Source organism: Callithrix jacchus, chromosome 2 (genome assembly GCF_049354715.1).
Source record: "Callithrix jacchus isolate 240 chromosome 2, calJac240_pri, whole genome shotgun sequence".
In the NCBI taxonomy this organism is placed as follows: Eukaryota; Metazoa; Chordata; class Mammalia; order Primates; family Cebidae; genus Callithrix; species Callithrix jacchus.
Genome location: NC_133503.1, coordinates 109563828 through 109588906, shown reverse-complemented (window position 1 = coordinate 109588906; position 25079 = coordinate 109563828). Strand labels below are relative to the sequence as shown.

At 33.0% G+C, this 25079-nt stretch overlaps 1 protein-coding gene across 2 annotated transcripts in view; it reads right to left on the bottom strand.

Moving 5' to 3' along the window:
• The window catches only part of ST8SIA4 (ST8 alpha-N-acetyl-neuraminide alpha-2,8-sialyltransferase 4), a 137117-nt gene that overhangs the window by 74795 nt on the left and 37243 nt on the right, over positions 1-25079 (bottom strand). For both annotated transcript variants that reach the window (XM_078365868.1, XM_002744743.6), the window contains exon 4: positions 14254-14547. In XM_078365868.1, the coding sequence (XP_078221994.1) occupies positions 14254-14547 (294 nt within the window). The remainder of the gene's footprint in view (positions 1-14253; positions 14548-25079) is intronic.

The window sequence follows — 25079 nt, the reverse complement described above, 5'->3', positions numbered from 1 at the left end:
CCCAAGAATGGCTTAACATCAATATTTTCAAGTGAGATTTTCATTGGAAAATAATTAAAGTCTTCTCTACTTCTAATAGTGTCTGAATCAATTACCATACATGTTTATACTTCATTCTAGTTTCATAAGGCAGAATAATAAAATGAATGGTTAGGGAGCTGAAAAAAGACAGAAACCAGGATGAATGAATCAGGTTTGTTATCAGGATGGAAGAGAGAAAGAGTTACATGGGACTGTGAAGGACAGGATTATCAGTGACCAGAATATAGAAGACAGTACAATTTAGCTCTGCCTCACCAGAATCATGAAGAAATAAAGATCTAGGACTCCCAGATATTCTTATTTTTAAAAGAATCACCAGAAATTGAAATGTCTGTTGAAAATCTCGTGATACTTAGATGATGACAACTAACTTCATCTTGAAATATCTGTGGTATGAAGCAGGTTAGTAGGCCAAATCAAACTGTGAGTCATGAGTCTGCTACCCCCATTCTATGACCAAAAGAAGGAACAGAAGTTACAGTAGTGTGTTTGTATATGATAAATAAAGAAATTAGAGATTTTAATGAAGCCCAACATTACATTACTTAAACTGCTAATAAATATACAACAAACAATAACATAACCAAAATACATCTTGACCAGAGTGATATATAAATTATATTTTTTTTCATTCCAGTCAAAACATTAGTAACATTAAATTTGGAGCACTAGAGAAAAAAAGAACCTGCTAAATTAAATATCAAATTAAAAGTCACAGTATTACAAGTATTTACTTATTTATCTATAAGAATACAATTAATTAATCTGAATTTAAAATGAAAATGTTTTTGTGAATTCCAAAGACTCACTGTAAGTCGTCAACATTGTAGATACTTAGATCATATTATCTGGCAGTTTCTTCTGCTATAGCTTCATGAATATTTGCTTTGAATAGACTAGCAAATATGTACAATAGAAAATAAAATTGCTACTGGGTAATTTCAGCAAATTGTAAAATGGTAGCATTCTGTTTCTAACACTATGACATCCACATTATAAACTTCCCAACAAAACTATTTAAACCATGGTGACAAAACTTGCACTAAAAACAGAACATTATTATCATTTTTCTTTTGTATAGAGATGAGGGCTTGCTATGTTGACAAGTCTGATTTCAACCTCCTGGCCTCAAGCGATCCTCCTACTTTGACCTCTGAAAGTGTTGGAATTACAGGCATGAGTCCCCACACCTACACTTTTAAATATTTTTCTATAACCTCTTGTTAACTAAGAATATCTAAACAATTGTATTTAATTATAATATGAATTTCACTTGTTTTCTGGCTAAATATATATCATAAGGTTTTATATTTTGTTTCAAATTTCATTTAATTTAAAATATCTCAAATGTACATAGTTTGAGTCTCATAAATATTATGGCTCACTATCAATCAATTTGTCAGAAAAGATCTTGATTTTGCCCTGCATATGTCAGCTGAAAGCCTGAGCAGATAAACAAACTTAAATTTAATGAAATGCTTCAGAACTCAGCCATAAAATTCATGCTCTCTTTGTTAAAATTGAAAAAAATAACCATTGAAATTCTATTTTAGACTTATTTAAAAACTTGGGCCCGAAGTTTGAACTCTAAATCCTCAGCTACAAAGACAGTTAATTTAGTTGTTTCCTCTTCTTTCTATGACAAATAATCTTCCTTTATCTCTGCCAAGGAAACATAAAGCAGAAACAGCTCAAGATCTTTGATAACTTATATAGAGAGAGCAAACCATTTCTGAATATTATTTTGGCAATGCATGCAAGATTCTATAAATCAATAGGTTTTATTAAACTGAAAAATCATACATCAAAACAAAATGATAAAATGACACAAATATTGCCATACTATTATAAAGTTACACTGTTCTACAGCAAGTTGGTGTAAAGAGAGCTGCTCCTGGAATCAGCAACTCTAACTGCCACCGAGTGTCTATTGAGCAAATGAGACTCTGGACCACATCAGTCTCCTTTATACAATAAGGAATTTACCTGGCTTATGCCGAAAAAAATCGTAATTAACTTTTTCTACATGTAGGCATTAAGTATATATAACATATGCATATATTTCAATAAAATATATACTTTTAATATTTTTAATTCATCCAGTCTTTTTTAAACTATTACTGATCCCAAACTTTCATACCATGTCATATCTTATTTGGTCTTCTCAGTGAGACACAACAACATAGTCTAATACCTGAAATGAGAATTTTCAAATGTGTTTAGGTTTCTCCAAGTTTTAAAAAATTTCCTTTCACCTTTTTTGTAATATTTTAGAGTATTTTTTACTTATTTTAAGGAGGTTTGTAGTGCTATTTTTAAAGAAACCCAAAGCAGAGAATACAGTTGTTTGATGAAATAAGTGTTTGTGTGTATCTGTTTATACATATGTGTGTGCATATGCATACATATACACGTGGCAATTTTAGAGTTTTCTTTAGGGTGCAAGTTAGGGAATTTTCAAGGAGACTATGAAACTCATTTTCAATGTGTTGTACTAATGTACTAAAAAACAAGCTGTGAAAATGTTCCCTAATATCATCATCAGCTTGGTTAGAAAATCCCCAATCATAGCTAAATATTAAAAGGGTCAGAACATTGAGAGAGTTGCAAAATTCCCCCAAAGCAGTTCATTTCATCATGAGTCACATGCTTGAATAATGCAGTCATTTCTTAACACACAAGTTACTGGAGAGGAAGATGAATGCCTGTATTATCTCCTGACTAGCTTGGGCAGCATCACATTTTAGGAGTTTTTTGTCTTCCACAGAGTCTCTTTTCCAGTCAGCCTAGATTCTCTCTTGTAACATCATTGTCTCTGGGTTACTTAAGAATATAAGACAGATGGATTTCTTATAGTCTTATATTTCTATGGACAGATATGAGAAAAAATATAGTCACCAGAGTTTTCTATTACATATATTCCAAACAATAAAAACAAATGAAGATAGATTTAAAAAAAAAAAATCAAATTGTTTGTGTTTTATTCTCTAGTAGGAATCCCTTTCCCTGGCCCCCACCTAATCCATTTGCAATCACACTATGCCTCCTCATTATCAACCACAATGTCACAGTGAGACATCCAAAACCTTATTTCCTGGGCACACCAAGTTAAATGAGAAAAATAGAATAATGGCAATGCAAAACCTATTGTACATAATGATGGAGAAAGAAGAGAGGTTCGTAAGTCTATTGGGAACATATTTTTGTTGTCATGTTAGACGATTTCTAAACACGTTACTGATTTCAATAGTTGCATAGCCTCTTATTGCCTTCCATGACCCTCTAGAATAAAGTATGTAAAATTATGGTCGAGAACCTGATGCTTTTTGTAAACTGGAACTTCTGTAAATTGGGATAAATACAAATTTTTATTCAAGCCATAGGTTTTGGAGCCATTATGTTTAGTTCTTTCAAAAAAGGACAATTATGCAATGTATAGCTGATGCAGAAGAACAGGATCTGGATGCAGAGAACATAAGGCCAATTCACTCTAACCTCTTAAAACTAAATCAAATGGAAACACTTCAGTGATGACAAGAAATATCCTCTCCATTTACATAGGGTGTACACCAAGTTACCAATGGAGACCTCTGGATGGTATTTAAACCCCAGAAAATTTTGTAACCTTGTTCTTGAGTCCTTAGACTTGTGTCTGCTCCTGTCCTGTGGAGTGTACTTTCATTTACAATAAATGACTGCTTTTGTTGCTTCATTCGTTCCTTGCTTTGTTTGTCTGTTTTGTCCAATTTTTTTTTTTTTCTTTTTTTTTTGAGACGGAGTTTCTCTCTTGTTACCCAGGCTGGAGTGCAATGGCGCGATCTCGGCTCACTGCAACCTCCGCCTCCTGGGTTCAGGCAATTCTCCTGCCTCAGCCTCCCGAGGAGCTGGGATTACAGGCACGCGCCACCACGCCCAGATAATTTTTTTGTATTTTTAGTAGAGACGGGGTTTCACCATGTTGACCAGGTTGGTCTCGATCTCTCGACCTCGTGATCCACCCGCCTCGGCCTCCCAAAGTGCTGGGATTACAGGCTTGAGCCACCGCGCCCGGCCTTGTCCAATTATTTGTTCAAGACACCAAGAACCTAGACACCCTCCACTGGTAACATAGTTCTGACAAAATTTGTGGATGGGCATAACTGTAAATTCTTAGTCTATACTTTTTGCTGACCTTTAGTACTATTTGGAATCTCTTCTGTGAATCTCTAATCAGTGACAAATTACACATCCCATCCACCAGAGGTATTCCAAGTATTTGCCAAATTCCTTGATCTTGCATTCCTAAACTACCTTGTCACTTCCCTATGTAAATCTCTTGGTTACCAAGCTGGTTTTGTTGCTTCAGGAAGCCTCTGCTTTGTTTCCTTCTTTGCAACTTCAGAATTACCCAGTATAGCACTCTATAGGTGTTTATGGAAGGAATGAATGTGATATAGCAGGAACACTTCTATTCATATTTATAAAATGTTGTGAAATTATGTGATTTCAAATGCTTTGCTACTTCAGTAGAAACTTTTAAATAAAAAAAATCTGTATTTCACTTTTTGTTCAGTCTGATAGGAATTCACATTTTGTACATTGCTAAAATACTTGTATTTATATATTCTGTGTAATTTCTCATAAAATCATTAGCTTTTTAATTCTGAAACTGACAGTAATTCTGTTGTATGCATCTGTTCCAGAGAAAACAGAAAGCGAGGAAGTATTTGTGAGCTGAGTAAACTATAAAATTTTAGCAGCATTGATTCTTCCTGGTAGTGAATTTTATTAATGGAGACCTGCTGATGGATTATTAGACTGTAGGACAGATGGATTCCACAAAGTATCAAGTTAAATATGTAGACTATTAAGAAGTAAAAACAAAGATGTAAATTTTGATAAAGTGCCCATATCCCACTTCAACACGGTCCTCAATTTTTATTATTTTCATATAGGGACTATTAACATTTATAACGACTATACAATTTTCTCAAGCATTATTGAGAAATATATATTTTCATGTAAGATTAGCTAGCCATATTGTAAAGATTTTATATGTGCCTATAAAATAGTCCTTGCAAAAAGCTCACTGAATTCTATTGAGAGGAATAAGATCATCATTTGAATAAAATGAGTAATCAGAACTTTAGCTGCAAGTAATGATTTTACTTTAATTAAGATTTATTGGTGAAAAGAAGTTAGTTTCTATAAATAGGTCACATTATTATATTATATTATATTATATTATATTATATTATATTATATTAATAGTGTAAAGTAGAATCCGTGCCATGCTAGATTGTGTAAAGATACATCCAGTTGTCACGTGATTCTTTTAGCTATTTAATTTTATCCAAGTTGGTAACTGGTGCAAATATTTTTGAGTTTCTAAAACAAGGAAACTCTAAAGCTGAACTCAGTTGCTTGATGCTACAGCCTAATGAATATTGGCGAAATTTGCTGAAATTTTTATAAAGGCCAAGGAATCCCCTATTACAAAGGCCAATGATTTATTAAGGAAAATCCACATAAGTTATGTATCTCAGAATTCCTAATTACTTTATTATATCGTCCCTTTATTATTTTCTTTATATTATATAAGAACAATAGTTTTCTGCTGATTTTACTATCTCAGGAGTGATGTCAAAGGGCAATATTTTCTTTAGGAGTACACTTTAAATGACTAATTAGAGAATGGGACAAGCAATATAGACCTTACTTTCATTATGAAAATAACTTGATGTTGACAATGAATCTTTATACTGTCTAAAACAAAATCAGTTTATTCTTAGTTAGAAATATGGTAGCAACTGCCAGCACAATCTCCCTCTGCAACATACTCCATTCAGCTATCAACATGGTCACTGGGAGATGGTTTGGAGGATAAAAGTGGAAGCAGGTAAGAATTGAGTGTTTGAGTTCTTAAGATGCTAGCATTCGACGTGTTTTCTCACCAGGAAAACTTAACCAGAGGATACAGCTAAACAAAATAATTCCTGAAGAAATAAAACCTGGTGTTGAAAACTCATGTAAAAATTAAAAAAAAAAAAAAAAAAGCAGCAGGCATTTACACAATATAGAGCAATGATTTTTCACTACAACTTTTTCGTTACTGAGCTTAATTATGATGCCTAACCATGATCCACCTGAATGAAGATGCAGTGTATGCATTATCATGAGGAATGGAAGTCAGCCATACTGCTGGTCCTGCATAGTTTCCACTTCTTGCTCTGCAAATTCCTGAAGCATGCTCATAGTGTCACTATAAATCACTTCTTTTAATCTCAACAACTTATTTGCCCTTAAGAATGAATTAGCTGTCAGTTATTTGCACCTTACTTGGTATTTAAGCATTTTATTATCTGTCTCCAACATTTAAACTTTAGGTGGTGTTCACTGAAACTAAAATTCTTTCAATTTATACTGAAGTAAGGCCTTAAGAGGAATAGGAATTCTTCATGTAATATACAAAAATCGTACCATCTAGATGGTTCCCTAATTTGCCAACAAATAGGCACAATTTTATCCTAGAGGGCCAGAGCTCTTAAGATATGATGGCATGTATCCTTCCTTAAGAACTGAGGAAATACTTCATGATTTTGCTTTTACTTATGCCCCTCAGGTGACAGTTCCAACATAAGATTATCTAGAGGATACAGTTGTGTAAGAATTTGCGTCTTACATAATTTGATTGATCTGAAAAGAAACTATTAAACATTTCCCACATACATCAACCACCAGGTATGATATTTAAATATCATCTTCAGAAAACCATACTCAATCATAAATGTTCTATCTTAAAGGAAGAGTGCATTCACCTACTAACACATAAACAAGAAATCTTATTCAACAGAGTCGTGAGGAGCACAGAATAACCCTGGCTATTTGAGATGCACATTGATAAGGGAAGCCTGCCAGTTATCAGAATCAGGACACTGCAATTTGATTTTACTTCCTGCACTGAATACTGGTCTTCACTAGGGTTCTAATCTGTGATTCTTCTCCTGTAGGTATGAACATTCTTTTTGACCTATTTCATCCATGGAATGTGAAAAAGTAAATGCATTATTTCTGAGAAGTCAGTCATAGGTTTTAGGCTCAAACTGGAAACTGTAAGAAACAAAGCTTCCAGCTTGCCTCTGGTGGCTCCAATACTTGGCTTTATGAAATCAAATACCTGAAAAGATTGTTAAAGTCACTTTAAAAATATATTTATAGCTAGTCTTTAAACTTATTCTGCTACAATATATTTATTCATCCAGAATTTTAAATGATTTTGGGGGTAAGGTTTTAGAGCAAAGAGAAAAAGGAGAAGCAGAAATGAATCTTTCTTTGATCTCTTGCCAATAGGAATCTGGTGTGACACACTGGTCTCTAAAAAAGTTGGCAGAATATATTAATGTCTTGTTTCTTACATGGCAATTCTAGTGGTCAAGCCCCAAATCTTTTGCCTTTTTCTCTAACTTATTACTTGTATGGTGAACTAGCTTGACAAATAGCTATAACCACAATTCAGAAGTTGTGGCCTGAGGCCATGATTATATGATCAACCCCATGAGAAACTAGAGTTAGTTGACTGACTATTATCAATCACATAGAAACAAAAGACCTTATCTAAACTGTTACAATGAAGCTCAATTAGGCTTGTATCATTTCAAGAAGATAAGAACCTGTAACATTTTCAAAGATTTGTGGGAAACCTGATTCAATAACTTTTCTCCACAAACTCAGAACTAGCTAGCCATGTTCACTGTCTAAAACTTTAGATTTGTATTCTACTTTAAATTCCCAACTATTTAATATTTAATAATTAATTAAAATATAGTAAATATTTTACTATATATAAGAAATCTCTGAATGCAGTAATTGGCCAATCATCTTGATTTAAATTAGAATAGCTTAATGCAAATTAACTCAGCATATATTTTGCATATCGGTCAATGTTCTTTTCTTCTGAAAAGTCAGAGAAACAAGGAAATTCTGATTTCTTATGTTATTTGTGCACTTTCTATCACTCATTAAAAGACTGAATCTTGAAAGTGATAGGCAATAGAACAAATTATTGAGTTTTCCCATAGTTTGTGAATATAGCAGGATAGTGCTTTTTTCTGATTATGAAATTTCTGTCTTAGAATTTATAAAATAATGAAGATTATTTGCCTGGCAAAAATGTGTTTAATAACCATTTTTCCTTTAGAGAGCACCATAATAAATTAATATTAAAAATTAATAGATTGATATCTTTATATAGATTTTCAAAGATAATACCTAAATTACTAAATTATAGATCTAGGGTACTTTTCACAGGTGGCCAGGATAAATTTATAGATGGTCATTCTGCATGCTCCCATTTGTTATGCCCCATTATGATGATTCATCTACTTTTCATGTCAGAACTTGCTCTTTTATTTTTATCCTAGCAACACCATAGGCAGGTAAAATTTAGTAAGCATTAATTTCACAGTTTAGTAGACTCAGGGCACAAGTCGATACACACTTTGATTAATAATAAATTGCAGGAAGAGAAACTATCCAGGTTACGTCCTCACTATTTGGAATTCAAGCGTCCCTTCTTAAAACTTTCCCTCCTATTCACCAGAATACTGCCTGGTGAAAATAATTTCTAGTGCAACACAGATTGAATATCTTCCTCAATTCCGCTTGGTTTCCTGCTTGTTTGGATTGCTCTAGAGAACTAGCTGAACCAAATTGCAACATCTAACTTCAGCACAACTTTGTCCATTTTTTTTTTTTTTCCCAACCCTTGGCACATGTGCCCCAACCTCCACCATAACATGTACTGGAAATTCATGCTTCTTATTAGTTCTAGAGATAAATAAGTCAATCACTGCTATTATAAAATTTAAAATAAACCTACAAAGTTAAAAATAAGCAAGAGTCATCTATTTTGAAGAATGTTCTAAAAGAGAAATACATCCCTTGAGAAGAGAATACAGAGAGCAGGAACCAAGGTCATACTACAGAAAGGAATAGGAGTGGGGAATAACGCCCAATTGAAACTTACCTTTAAGTTGAGACTTGAAGGAGTAAAAAATGATCTATTTGAAGAAGAGAGAAAAATACATACCAAGAAAGAAAGCCAAAATATACCTATGTCACAGGTGTGCTATGAAAGCTTAAACTACTCTTCCAAAGAAATTCTAGATGTTTTGCAAAGCCTTTTCGTTTCAATGAGAGATAACCAGAACTGGGAAGCATGTTGGTTAGGGGCAGAATGAAAGCTGTTTTCTAGTTTGAGCCGCACAATTGTGAATATCTTCTCAGATATAAACTATTTACATTTCCACATTCTACAATGCAATATGAATAATGGGACCTGATAGGAAATAACACTGTGACTGAAGGGTAACCAGATTAAAATATCAGGAAACACTGAAGTTCCAGAAGTGTGCATACCAGAGTCCACCAGTAAGGAAAGAAATATCCTTCCATGGAAATCTCCTTTGGTTTAAAATACCTAATACGTAGTGTCTAGCTACTCAAAAACATTAAACTAGGACTTATGTTTTGTAAGGAAATATTACAGCTGTGTTGCTCATAGGTCAAAATAGAAACCATATGGAAATATTTTTAGCATAAGACTAATTTTAAAACAAGTAAGTCATTTTCAGAAAGCACTTAGAGTGAATATTTCTCTTTACAAAGTTGTTTTTAAAATTGCTTTTCCTTATGTGACTTGAGTTGATTGAATGCTCCAAAACAATCTATTTGAATGACTAATAAACTCAATTTCCTGAGATCTACTGAGAATGTATTTTAGCCTATAGTTTTGCTAAAGACTATTGGGAGCCTGGCTTGATTCAAATTCTTCTGCAAACCCATGACATTCATATGAAGTTAGGCTGCAGAAGATCATGTACATTCTATATAGAAGTTCACATTTACATTAATTTAAATGGAATTTTACATCTGAAAGATGAGTGCAGCAACTAATATCTGAGAAACAGTATTTTTGTGTTAGTGTTAACACTGAAGAAAAGTTGATCAATCATGTGTGAACATAGAATTTGTTTATTTGTTAGAAAAAATAAGAAAATATATTCTACCAAAGCAACTAATGAGTGCTTTCTCTTTTAATAACCATTAAATATTTTTCAACAGAGAGAAAACTACCAAGATGAGAATTTAGCTAGATATGTAACTTGATTTTATATCTATAAGACATATTTTTCCCTCTTACATTTAGCTAAGAATTATGGTATTGGTCATTGTGCTATAAAGTAAGGACAGAGATACTTTGGGAAGGTATGCCAAAATAAAATATCAATGTTCTAGCAAAACCTTGGGAGTCCTGGGAGGGTACATTAAGTGATATCTTCTTGTTCACTGTAATTTTATTTAATAAAAACAATGAGGCAAAAAAGACACTGAATATAAAGTATGTAAATGAATTGCACTGTTATATTATGAGTGAGGAAATAATTCAAAAGTTATTTAGTCACTAAAAGTAATAATGTAAAACAGTACCAATTTACCAAACAGGAAATGAAATTACTTAAAACAAATTTGGGTCACAGCAACCTCAGCTTCTCTGGGTTCAAGTGATTCTCCTGCTTCAGCCTCCCAAGTAGCAGGGACTACAGGTGTGCATACCACACCTGTCTAGTTTTTGTATTTTTAGTAGAGAAAGGGTTTCACCATGTGGGCCAGGCTGGTCTCGAACTTCTGACTTCAAGTGATCCACCCACCCTTGGCCTCCCAAAGTGTTGGGATTACAGGCATGAGCCACTCACTGCACAGACATTTATTTTGCTCTATTCTTTGTTTAAAAATATACAAAATGATAATTTGAAAAATGCAGACCATGTGGGGCTTCTGAAAAAATACCAATAAAAAAGTGGCAATCCCACACCAATTTTTTGCTTGCATATATTCTCTTAAACTTGTAATTTGTATATTTGATTTGTTCCCATTACTCTTTTACTATTTTGCAAGATTCTTTTTAAACTATGAATCTACCTGTATATTTTTTCCTTCTGTTTCACTGAATATGGTTTCAGAAGAATGACAATACATTAAAACAATACCTAAGAGTATTTGAATTTTTTGACTAGTGGTTTCATTTTAAGAGCTTTTAAAAAAATCCAAAATTAAATAGGCTTTTAAACTTCATAAGGAATCACAATTTTTAGAGGGGAAAATGTTTAAGTAATGAAGTCTGACCATATGAAAACTATCTAATTGGTCCTCATTGTGCTCAGGAATCTCGTTTTACAAATCACTTAAACTTTCCATTTGTAATTGCAGTACTTGGAAGAGCCTTCACATTTTAACATTATGATTATACCCACCCTAAAATCTGTGTCTTGGATGTTTTAATCGTATATGAGAGTCAACAAACTCCAGTAATCAGCAGAGTATATAAAACATCTTATTTTGCTGAACTGTATTAACCACGAGGTTTCAGAGAGGTAAGTCAAAGGAGATGTAAAACAGTTACTTAAAGAATAATTCTTTGGGGAGTTTGCCCTTGCTTTCATATCACATAAATTATTTTTGTTTCATCAGTGCTCACACTTCCTTATTTTCATTTAGAGTTCCAGCAGCAAGTGCACACATTATGTCAAAATGCTATATTGCATGCATCAATGTGTTAGTTTCAATAAAATCCATAATGAAGTTTCCTTTTGCACATACCACCTGTATGAATTTCCATTCTATTTAAAAAATGGCAAGCCTCTCTAGAGCTACTTTTATTAGCCTTAGCCACGGTTTAGAACTCGATGTCTTGACACTTTAAAGGGATATATGTAGATGTATGAGGAGGAAGATGAAGAGGGAAGTTATTTCTACAGAATTCCAAATCAGTTTAGCACATATATCTAACTCACAGTAACTAAAGAAACCATACCATTCCTTTCACCAGTGGTCAGAAGTTGGGCCTTGTTGCTCTTTGGAATAAAATGCTTAGGAAGTAGTGAAGTAGTTTACATTTATAATGGTTATAAACTAAAAGTGAATAGGACAAAACATACAAGTCTTGTTAAATTACTAAAATTATCTGCAATTTTTATGTTTAAAATATCTGTAAAACCCATGTGTATTTACTGTTAGTCATATATAATACTATTGGGATTCTAACTAATTGAAAATGCACTATTACAGTCACTCCTTTTATTCATGCTTTGGTTTTGGTATTGGATTGAGAAATATAAACCAAAATCTAGGAAACAAAGATACTAATTCAGAGTAATCTTAAATTTTCTCATTAGTTTTCCATAGTCAGGAAGTACTTGCTTCAGAGTATTTCTTTCTAAAGTTTAATCTGCTATACTATCACTGGAGAGAGAGAGAGAGAGAGAGAGAGAGAGAGAGAGAGAGAGAGAGAGAGAGAGAGTGTAAGATGGACAAGTTATCTTTTTAAGATATTTTTTAGAATAAGATGATACCCAAACAGACAAAAATAGACATGTTCTTAACACAATACACTATAAAGTTACTCTTTCCTAATTTTTTTTAACACTCAAATTGTAATTACTAGGGAAATCTGTAACTTAAACAGATACCCAGACAAAAACAGACATATTCTTAACACGATGCACTGTAAAAGTTACTCTTTCTTAAGATTTTTTTTTTAACAGTCAAATTGTAATTACCAGGGATATCTGTAACTTAAAAAAAATAGTTGCTTATCCTCCAAATGTATGTATTTTTATCTTATTTTGCTGAAACTTCCTGTCAAACACCAAGAGAATGTGTGTTGAATAACCATGATCTAATTATAAGAACGCAATTTAATTGTGTGCCGAATAATACAATACAGGAAACTATCTGGATATCTAAACAGGAAATGGTAAATCCTTGCAGGAAATATCTCAGGAACAAAACAAAAACACCTTAGTCCAGTTCCTATTACAGTACACAAAACTATTTTTAAGTCTGGGCTTGGAAACCTGCTTTTTTTTTTTTTTTTTTTTTCAGGACTTGTAACCATTGTATTTAATTGGCCCCCTGAACTTGCCCTTTCTTCTTAAGTCCACTGCTTCTGTCCTACATCCTTATTATCTTATGAATAAATTAATCAAAAGCCTAATTGGTTTTTATGCTTCTAGCAGTTTCTTGTCCTTGTAAAATAAATGTCTGCAGTTATAAGATTTGTTCTTAAATTCAGACCTCTAACTGTGCTTCATACAGCATAAACTCAGTTCCCTTGTCAATCACATCCCAAGTTACTTTTCCAGTTTTGTATTCCAGGTTCCACAACAGATTCCATTATTCCATACTTTTACTGTGCACTTCATTTCCTTGCCCTGGCACCCTCTCATAATGCAACAGCATTTCCTTCTCTTTGGTTTTCTTATTCTCTTTCTTTTATCCCCTGGCAATTGCTATTCTGTTTTTAAAGTTCAATTCAAATGTTTGGTCCACTTTCCCAGTTTCTTTGTGAACCTAAGGGACAAATTATACATCCCTGACAATATATTCCTCTATTATGCTACTAAGTGAATTGTATGTGCCTCTGTTTCTACCATAAAGCCTATGCATTTTTTAAGGGTAGTGATCAGATTTTCATTTTTGCAGCTACAGTATCTGACACTCAGTACACTTCCAGTAAAAATACATAATTGTTCATCTTTGATTTATCTACTTTATACACTTATGTGTGTGCATGAGTGAATTAATCTTTTGGTCATTTTCTACTCTTAAGCAAGAGTTTGTATCTTAATCTTTTTTTCCCGAGCTTGTGTTAATAAAAGGGAAATACTGGCTTAATTCATTAAAACAATGTCTGTGACTTTGGGGGGAAGCATTAAAACATTTTTATCTCAGCCAGATGCCTTTCTCACTATAGGCCTCTTGGCTACAGATGGGACTTAATTGCTCCTTAAATATATTTAACATTTATGCTTATACAATATTGCCCACTAGCCATTCAGCACTTCTGTTGTAGTTCTTTACCCAAAACTCATTAATTTTACTATGAACTCTTATTAGTTTTTAGTGCAAAAACTATAAAAATTAGTAGTCTGGTCATGAGCAGACATAAATAAGTGCCAAGTTCAACAATTTGCTTTTTCAAAAAAGAGGATGAGTTAAAATCATACTGTACATAAACAACCTTCAAGTTTGTAAATAGAGTAACCATTATAAAATAATGACAACATATATCCATTTGGAGATTTTACTGAAGCTTCTTCCTGTCCAGGGAGAATGTTTAGTTATATGTGTTCCACTGTGCCAAGGACAGACTGGTCCTTTCCAGTCACTTACCCTCTGACAGCATGAATAAGTCTCAATGATGGATAGGCAGTTCGCACTTTCAGTTTATTCTTAAGGATTAATGCATTAACCCACTCCACGTGCTTCTCTCCTCCTTTAACCATGAAAGCAGGAATCCAAAGGACACTGTCATTCAGCATGGAAAGTCTATGCACAAATTTTTCTCTGTCACTCTCATTTCGAAAGCCTCCAAATGCTCTTTGTACAACTGATGGATTCATGGTAATAAAATCTGATTTAGTTCCCACATCTGCAGCAAACTCCACCACAGGAGCTAGATTGCACCTGAAGAGGAAAAAATTAATGGGACAAATGAAAAAAAAAGAAATATTCACTAGTAAGATGGTGTTCATGAGAAAAAGAACGGGAAATGAGCATTTTTTTTTAACTAGATGAAAAGAAAACCAAAAGATCATATACTTGGTAAGATTACATTTCAATAAGTCACCACATGTACAGGAATACTGCTTGCAACAAAAATGTACACTCCCAGTACAGGGCTCAAAATGCCACTTATATGAATTCAACCTGTTGTCTAAGAATACCCTTTGCTGTTATCTTCATAAAACCACACAATATGAATTTGTAATCAAAGAATTTATGATAGTTAATTCACAAGAATTCTTTTGCCATTCAGTAGGCAATTTAAACCACATGCTGCTCTATAAGTAAGTAAAACACATTGGACTGGACATTCCAATCTGCAGCACTTGTAAAGTTTAAGTCTTTTCAACAACTTTGTAAGTGTAAGGAAATAAAGTTGGCTTTACTTATACTCTGAGGTTAGGGGAAAAGTGCAATTCCTTATAGTGTTTTACACAAATATATTTACAATTGCTTTCTCTAGATCTAAATGGAGAAGAAAAATAAGAAAAGTGGAGATATCATATTTAATATGACTTTCTGGGATTTTAAGTAATACTGAAAAGCACTTACTAGAAGATCAAATATCATTCTTTCTGTTTATTTTGAGGACATACTCAAAATATCTGTTTTCCCTTTTCAGCCATATGCATCCCTGGGGAATATATGTAGAGAAGAAACAGAATATATTGTCCTGTTTTCTCCACTAATACAAGAGTTTATTGTATTAGAAAAAGTTGTTTAAAGCTATTCAATCTAACCCTTGATGAAAATATGAAACTATTTTTAATACTTTCATCAACATTTCAAGGGGAGGGAAGATGCATAGATATTCTTTTTTTGCATTTTCGCATGTTTGGCTACATTATGAAAGTTCCCTAGATTTCTCTTCATTGTGTATTTTGTCACATTAAATTATTAAACAAGTTACATTTTAATTAAAATGTAAACTGTGTTCTGATGTTAAAAATACCATCCTATATATCATTCCTTATCTCTCTTAATTAATATATCTTATTACTTCCTAGGTCTCTGACAATATTTAGCTATAACAACAAATATACTTCATCTCAAACTCTGTTATCTAGGGTGAGCTAATGAGCAAAAAACATTAACACAATAATATTATTTAGAAAGTACAGATTAAAGATTATCATCTTTTCAATTTAGATATCTTTAATTATACCCACTATGTTATATGACAGAGTATTTATTTGTTTCTACTCATGATTCAAAGCACTAATTATGATTAGATATTATTCATTCTCATTATGGCAAGAATATTACAAACAGCACAACCCAGAAAAAGCTTTGCTGCCTGTGAATACTTGTCAAAGTGAACATCTTCTTGTGGAACTCATGACAGACCAAGACCTTGATCGTTCTAAAATGTGCTTTATACAAATATTAAAAGTAATCTAAAATCTTAATTAAGCTAATTATAACTTGAATTTGGATACTCTGGGGAAAAATGTCTTCTGGACATCATTATTACTAACATTTCTTTCAGTAAAGTAGAGAGAACACTTGTACCATTGCAGTTAACATGTTCCTGTTGGGGCAATGGCTTCAGATGTATTTTTCCATTACAACAAATCCTCAGTAATTTCTTTTTAGAGAATTCCCATTGTAGAAAAACAAGGTTTATACTTTATTTTCACTATAAAAACCAACCCAATTAAAGGGAATAAAAATGATACATTCTGCTGAATTATCCTTTCAGGAAAAAATATCACTCAATTACTCTATACTGTTTCTTGCCACATATTTAAACACCCCTCCCTGTATCCATATTTGCCAATACCCACTCTTGATTTTCTGGCCATGAATCTCTCAAGTGGTGGTAAGATGCTCATCAATTAAAGCTGAAGGTTGAAAGATGAATGCTTTCCACGTTGAAAGTAAAAGAAAGCTAATGGAATAAGAATATTTCTGGAGAATAGGATTGAGCTAGGAAACCAACCGACATATTTTATTTAATTGATAAATGCTAAATGATTATGGTTCTAACTAAAAGAGTAACTGGAGATCACAGAGTAACAAATCCACATGCAGAGCCTTGAGGATCAGAGCAGAGCCCAATCAGACTTTGTCAGGCATAGTAACTTAGATACTGAAAACAACAAGACAGAAAACACTTCATAAAATGTAACCCTTTCTGTCTTTAGGAGTCCAGCTTGTTCATTTTCCTGGTGAAGACTACATATACATTTTCCCTGGAAAGATGAGTAATACCATGTCCACATGTTGTGGGTAAATTAATGACTCTGTGGTTGAGTCAGATTTTTAGTCATATAATTAGCTGAATGCCACATTTTTAAAAGAAAGTTGTTAAAAAATTAAAAATAACCAATAAGCTCTGTTGCACTCCTGCAATTCTAAGTAGACTTGTTGTGAGGATCTGAACATTACTAGCAGCAAAACTGCTGATTGAACAAGATTATGAATATATTTGCAATCACAAAGTTTCATCTTTTTTAAAAAAAATTCCTTAGAAATTAGCCAGAATGTGTCTCAAGTAGTTATGAGTAATACACAGTACTCGTGTTATTCTTAATCTCATAAAAGAGAAGAATGGTCAGCTTTAAATTTGTGGATTTTTTGTGAGTCAAAACTGCTGAGTGCATATAAATATTTAATAGAGTCAAACAATATTATCTTTAGCCAAATTAAATTTCTTTTTGCACATTTTACTTTTGACATGTTGAAAACATATTCACAGAATTAGCTGTATTAACAGAATTCTTTATTTACTCTAAACTTTCCAGTTCTCAATTTATTTGTGTTTATTCTACAATCTTGATTAAACACCTACAGGAATGCAGCTAGCTCCACTGTATTCTAGGCCTCTGAATTTTCTTCAGTAATTTCACACTGCATATGATGGCTTTTCATCCCTATATGCAGAATTGAAGGTACTTTCACATTAATTTAAAACCTATATAAGATACTAAATTAAGAATTCATAGGGAATAAATGTTTATTTCGTGTACGAGCACCTCAAGATTACAGAATTTCCTAGCAAAAAATATCTCTTGGGTTGGCCATTATTTTATGCATTTCCCCTTAAATTATATTTCAACAATATATGCAAATAGAAGATCCCACTTTCATTTACTCAACAGGCATTTATTGAGAGTTTGTTTTGCAAACACTACTCTAGAAGTTCAGAAATCTTTTTCCAGCTATTTAACTACTTATGTTATTTAACAACGACATAATCTGTCCAAAATGTATTTTGACAGATATTATAAGTAATATCAATAAGTTAATTCTCATTCACTTAGCTAAATATTTTTTAATTCTATGATGTATATATCTGTGCTAGATATAGAACTCATCATCCAAGATACTGAAGTAAAACACGGTTTTCTGTGACAATTGGAGGTTGTCACATCCTTTCACACACAGCAGATTAAATAAGAATAAAACAATTGTAGGTATGTTATAGACCAAATTTTTCCTGCCTTTGTTGATATTCAGACAATTTCAAATACATAATTATCATCCTTTTTCTTCTTTTGCCAATCCCACTGCGTTGCTTCCTGTGCTGACAGTCCTCAGCCAAAACATGATTACCTATGGAAACACCTTTGTCAATCCATTGTGAAATAGGAGCGAATGTCTTCTCTTTTCTGCCCCTAGAGGAAGCTTGTTGATCCTGTCTGTTCCCATCTTGCTTCTCAGCTTGAGGAGCAAATGGAAGAGCAACAAAAATCTGTTACCTGTCCTATTTTTTAGACTTTGTGATTACTTTCTTAACATTTCTAGGGAAAGCTGGCATATGCAGCCTGTCAGTCTCTTTGACTTTCCTGTCATGAAGGTTGTGGGCTTCACATAGACCTGAAAGCAATCATTTTGCTTTGAGGTAAAAAGTAGTATTAACTCCACTTTTAGATGAGAAACTAAGGTTAAAGTGGTTAAGAGACATGTCCAAGGGCATACAGATTGCAAAGAAAAAGCACCATCTCGTTTGAAATCATTCCAGGACAGGAGTTTTAACTGACACTATTTATACATATGATTTCATTCAGAAATACAACAAATGTCTATAAACTCATCCTCACACAAAGCTTTCTGTAGAAGAAAGAGTGTTTTATCATTGAACCCTAAGTTTTCATCTCAGATTCCTAGGACTCAGGTATATTATTCAAGGCCATTCCACCTGATGTTTCCAAAACTTTGAGCGGTTATTAAACAAAAGGTTTTAAGTATCTGAAACATAAACATAATATCTATACCTCAGATCTCTGGATAGACAGGATTTAAAAACGTTAGTAGAAAGTATTAAATAACTAACTTGTAAGACTTTTGAAATATTAACCATAGGATTAAAAGTTGACTTATATGTGGTATGCCATAATGTAGTAAACAAAATATAATAAATAAAGTTGAAATATTATTGAATATTTGCATGTTCAGTATGCTGAATAGGCATACAAAAATACACATATATACACATATACCACATTTTATGCTTGCTGTCAAAATACCCACTGATGAAATCCTCAACTACATGGAAATACAAACAACAAACATCACGAAAATAATGAAGTGACTAAACAGAAGAGGAAATTTTTCACAAACCCAGATTTGTTTACATTAGTGGCAAGGGTGGGAAGTGTCATACTCTCTAGAGAAATTCACAGAATAAAAATATAATCAAACTCATTCTAGAAAACAAAGACCTAAATACCAAGAAATATGTTAGACTCTGTCATTCCCATACTTCGGAGAAAACAAAAGTCAAATCATTGGTCAAATTTGCTATAACTGCACAGATATTATAAAACAGCTTAAATTTTTGAGGGGATAAAAGGGGAAGCATGCCAAGGAGAAACATATTGTTTTAGTTAAATAAAAACATTGTATACCTCATATTTATCCAAATTTGGCTTAAACTTTAAGAAATAAAAGATACTTAGCTTTATTTCTATTCTTAGCCATATGACCACAGCAACCATGTGGGCACTGGAGTTCACATCAAGCAAGTTAATTAACTTCTCTAAGCTTATGGTTCTTTTTTTTTTTTCTGTTTCCTTTATTGAAGTACAGGTGACAAATAAAAATATTTCAGATATTCAAATTTTTCTACTAATGAAGCTGACACTGATGGAAACTATACTGGGAAAATTGAACTAAACGAAGTATTTGGAATTCCTCTCAAAATTCCTGGCCCTGAGTGGATAAAAATATTAGATTATGCTAATTCCTTTAACATGCTCTTTCCTTTTACAATCCATTATGATCATAAATCTTTTGACATGTTTGCAGGTAAGTTAAACACATGTCAAATAAGATATTTATGAGCAACAGCATAAGAAAGCCCAAACTTTATTTATAACACATTTAGTAAGCCACTTTGGCTGAAATTTAGTTTTTGTCCTCTAGGAATTGGAGTTTGAATGACTTGATGGGGCCAGACAGCAAACATATTAAATATTAGATGAAACAAATTTGACTCCATAGACAGTGTGGAAACTTTAAAAGTCATAGACATGGCTAATTTTACTTAAAAAGTGGTAGGTGGCTCAAGTATTAAGGAGAATAAGGCCTCCCAGTCAGAATTTCATAATAACATAAATCACATGGTGCAATCTTGCCTCCAGGGTTCAAGTGATTCTCCTGCCTCAGCATCTCAAGCAGCTGGGATTACAGGTGCCTGCCACCATGCTCAGCTAACATTTTTGTATTTTTAGTAGGGATGGGGTTTCACTATATTTGTGAGGCTGGTCTCAAACTGCTGACCTCATGATCCGCCTGCCTCAGCCTCTCAAGTATCTGAGATTACAGGCATGAGTGACCAGGCCCAGATGAATACTCAAGTTTTATTGAACCTAGGTATTTGTGATGTGCCAGGGAGTATTCTCTGTGCTTTGCATGTAATATATTTGACTCGCACAATAAGCCAATGAGACAGGTACTATTGCTATGTTTTCCATTGATGAGGAAACTGAGTTGCAGGAAATTTGTCCAAGATGACATAGTTTGTAAGTAGTAGAGGTGGATTTTAAGCTCATGCTCTTAAACATTGCTAACCACTTAATCCCTAAGATTGGAAAAGAAGCAAAAAATAAATACAAAGAACATGGTCACAAGTTCAGTTGCATATGTGAAGGTGATGTGGTTGTGACTTCTTTCACCCTGTTGAAACTTGTGTTTGGTCTGAAAGTCTGATAGGCTAAAGTGAAGGTTTCTTCTTCCCTCAGTCTTCCGTAAACACTCCTTCCCCAAGTTGGGGTCATGCGTGGGGCAGTTGATAATCCCAGCACGCAGAAAGTCACTCCCAGGTAGGAATATACATATGGTTGTGTTCCTCTGAAAAGCCACCAAAGAAAATAGGCATAGGAAAGAATGTGAAGGAAAAGAAAATGTTGATTCTGATATTTCCTACTACGGAAGTGCGGAAAAAGTTTAGGTAATTAAAAGTAGATGCGCACATACCAAAGAAGGCAGGGAGGAAAGAAGCAAGAAAGAAAAGAGAAAAATGACCTACTTCTGAGGTGCCATTTAAAAGTACGGTACTAAAATTCAGAACTCACGAGTTCAAATCAAGACCCTTTACAGTAAAACCAGTGGCCTATATTCTCTTTCTTAAAATAAAATTTTGTTCTAGGTGAAAATGAAAAGTAAAATCCACTCATTGAGTTTAATTTTAAAATAAATATATTGAAATGTGAACATCTGTGTTTTCTTTCTCTTCAAGAGATTTATATTGCATAAGAAGTAAGCACAGTATGAAAAACTACACATAAGCAAATGCTTTTGCTGAGAAGACAAATTTTCTTTAGCATTGGAACTTAAGTCTTAAAATAAATAAGAAGATACTGAAAGCACTATCTCAAAATATTATGAGGTCATTAAAAGACTATTAGCATCTTTAATTTATTTAAATGTAATATAAAATACAATTATCTTCTCTGATAAAAAGCAATGGATTAAACTGAGACCTAAAATTAGAGAGCTTTCCAGAGACTTTAGCCAAGGACAAACAGTAAGGACAGCTCTGTCTTACACTGTCTTATTAACTTCAGCATAGCAACAGAAAAGAACCTGAAATATCAGGAAAGGCGCTTATAGTCAGAGTGCTTCCTTGTGAATCCACATTTCAAATCAAACTAAAACTTTGCATTTATCAGCTTTCTCCTTGGAGATCTGCGTTGTATGACTAATTACAAGTTAGCACTTTTTTCAAGAAAGGATGAAAAAATAGAGCATAGGGTAAAATGAACCAAGAAATGAATAAAATAAAATGAAATACATCACAAGGACAACAATTTGCAAATACTTTTATCAATTAAAAATAAAGTGGAACAGCATCTGGTTGTCAATGAATGGTTATTTGTAATAAGCAATATGGAGGGTAGAGCGTTAACTGCTGTTCTTTACCTGGGACTTCACAATATGTTTATAGAAGGCAATAGCAAATTCTGAAATGGCAACAAAATTCAGGTTCTACTAATGCTGGGAGCTAACTTGTCTGGTTTATTACTTATTCCCACTGCCAATCTATTTCATAGTAAGTGTTCAGTAATCATTTTGTAAAGTTCTCTCATTTATTAAAGGTAGTACAAAGCACATAGCAATATCAATGAGACATAGCATACACATAAGTGAATACTATATCTTCAAAATTTTATCCCATAAGACTACCAGTTATTATAATGTCTGTTATTTAATTGGACTTCTTGTGACATTTTCATGGTGTTTCTTAAATTTCAGTGAAGTCTTATTTCCTTTGTTTCTGTTCTTATCTTGTCCATACCCAACACCCAGAAAACAACTCTGACGTAGAAAAAAAGTGATTTATTGGAAAGCTGGTTGAACCACAGAAGTCACTAAAAAGATCATAGCATCCAAACAATGGGTTAGGTCCCTGTCAGGGACACCTCAGTAATTTTTCACTATCAGGGAACTCTGAATTTTCAGTAAACCCAGTTTTCTGACCTGACATTTCACTAAGCCGAAGTCATAATTAGGAAAATGTGGTTAGAGTAGTTTTCACCATATTTCTGTTCCCTTGCTGCTAGGCAGAGATAAATGGAAATATTGTTCAATTTTTGCTTTTGTAGTTGACAAAACGGCCCCTTTCTACATATTTACAGATTCTCTTTAAATAACGAGAAATTGTCAAATACTAAATAGCAAAAAGAAATAAGGCAAAAAGATCCAATTGGTCACTCCTTATTATTAATTATTCCTTGTTGGCATTTTCCAGATTTTTGTTACTAGCTGTTTTCTCTCTCAATGCACACCTCACCTCTTGCAGACGCTCAACTACCCCCATCCTTCAGTTAGCATGGTTAGATAATCTTCATCTCCAACTCTAACTCCTACCTGAGTGTCAATCAGTTGCTGAACTCTTCAGTTATTATCCCAATGATACTTCAAGTCAGCATGTTAAAATTGAAAACCATTACCTGTAGTGTTCTCTTTTCTCTTCCATAAACTTCTTGTTTTTTTTTCTTTATTTTCTAATACTATGTCACTATTACTTCTACTGTCACCAAAATACGAACATCTCAGAGACTTCTTATACCTTATTCCCTATTGTATTCCCCATATCTTATTGGTCATCAAATTCTGCCTCATAGTTACCCTTCTTACTACCCCAAATATAATCCTTCCTATTTACTTTTCTTGCCACAGTCCAATTTTAGTTATGCCTTGCTTAGAGGTTTTTATAATTTAAATATATATAATAAATAAAATATAATTTGTTACAATTCTTACAATCTTTAGACTCGTACTCCTCCAATCATCCATGCACATTTACTGATTATGAGAATTTTATTTTATGAAACTTCCAGTGAATGAAACTTAAAATCTGGTGTTCTGGAATCTCAGTCTGCTTTAGAAAGCATAATCTTGTCCCTTAAGCTTGAGGATACCTGGGCATGACCAATAGTAATTCTCTATGCCTTCAGAATTAAGTACCGAACCTTAAATTTTAACATTTTAACACTGGTTTTACTAAGTGCTGTCTTGTCTTCATTGACATAATGTTAACATAGTGTCTGTTTGTCTCTCACTGAATTTATCACACTGTGGATTAATTATATAGTTACGTTAGTTTCTTCTACTAGACTATGGATTCCTTAGACATATCTATTTTCTCTTTATGTTTCCAGTGCCTATCAGTCAAAGCCCAATATATAGCAGCAATAAGATATGTAAAACATTTGTCAAAATGAATGGAAATATTTAAAGTTAAACATGCTATACATACTGTATAGTGATCAACTGTTTAATTCACATTTTTCCATTACATATACCAAACATTTTCTTTTGAAGTGTAAACTGAAAGATATTGGTATAAGTAAAAATAATGATTATGCAAAAATTTTCTTCAACATAATGTTACAAAGATATCTTTGTTTTTATTTTAACACTTGCAAAGGACTTTTAGAATGCCAGGGCCTCTTCTAAACTACACACACACACACAATATATATATATGATGTTTACACACACGTAGATAAACTTACACATTTAAGCCTTATAACAACATAACGAAGTAGTACTATAACTATATATACTTTACAGATTAGTAAACTGAAGCACAAACACAGAGGATGGGTGACCAGGCTAAGATTATTGGTTTCTAACTGCTAAAGCTGGGGTTGAAAACCAAGTAGTCTAATTCCTGATTCTACACTCACACTGGGCTAAATAAACACATATATATATGTAAAAAATACATCATTAAACTTCATGAGCATTGTTAGGAACTTGCTGTGACACTACAGGAATTGTCAAAGTAATTTAAATATGACATATTAATTTCACCATTTGTCACAGAACATTAAGAATTAGCATGTAATGGTTTTCTTTTTCATAAAAGTGAATATGGATGTATTTACGGTAGTCAACTAATATATATTTGAATCATAAATATCATGTTCCTTAAAATTGCACATAGAATTAATACTAGGTATACCCTCTAAATTCTGTCTCTGTAATTAAAAAGATGTGTAGTTTTTATTTGCCTGAAGGAATGCAGGGAAAAAGTATGGCAGTTGTTGAAGAATTCCTTGTGTATTGCCAAATAAAATTTAGAGTAAAAGTTTGTAATTGGGATATTTAAAATCAGGGTTTGGGGAACCAAGTGAGAAATCTCAGGATGTATGTATCATGGCACACTCTTGCCATAAGCATCAGGGAAACTGACTACCTCATTGGTCTGTGGTTGCTGAGCAGTTACTACTGTTCTACAGAAGAAAGAACTGTTTCAGCACAGTGCCTCACTCCTTAACAATTATATAGTACACTAAAAGAAGGAAACAACATTTATCAAATATTATGGCTGATGTTTTAATTACCCGTAATAGGAAACTAAGGTAGAAAAAATTTAATTTTTCCCTTTGCAATTCATGTTGTTAATAAAGTACATACAATTGGTACATTAGAGGGGTTGTAGGAAAAATATCTAACTCTTAGTAATTATACCATCG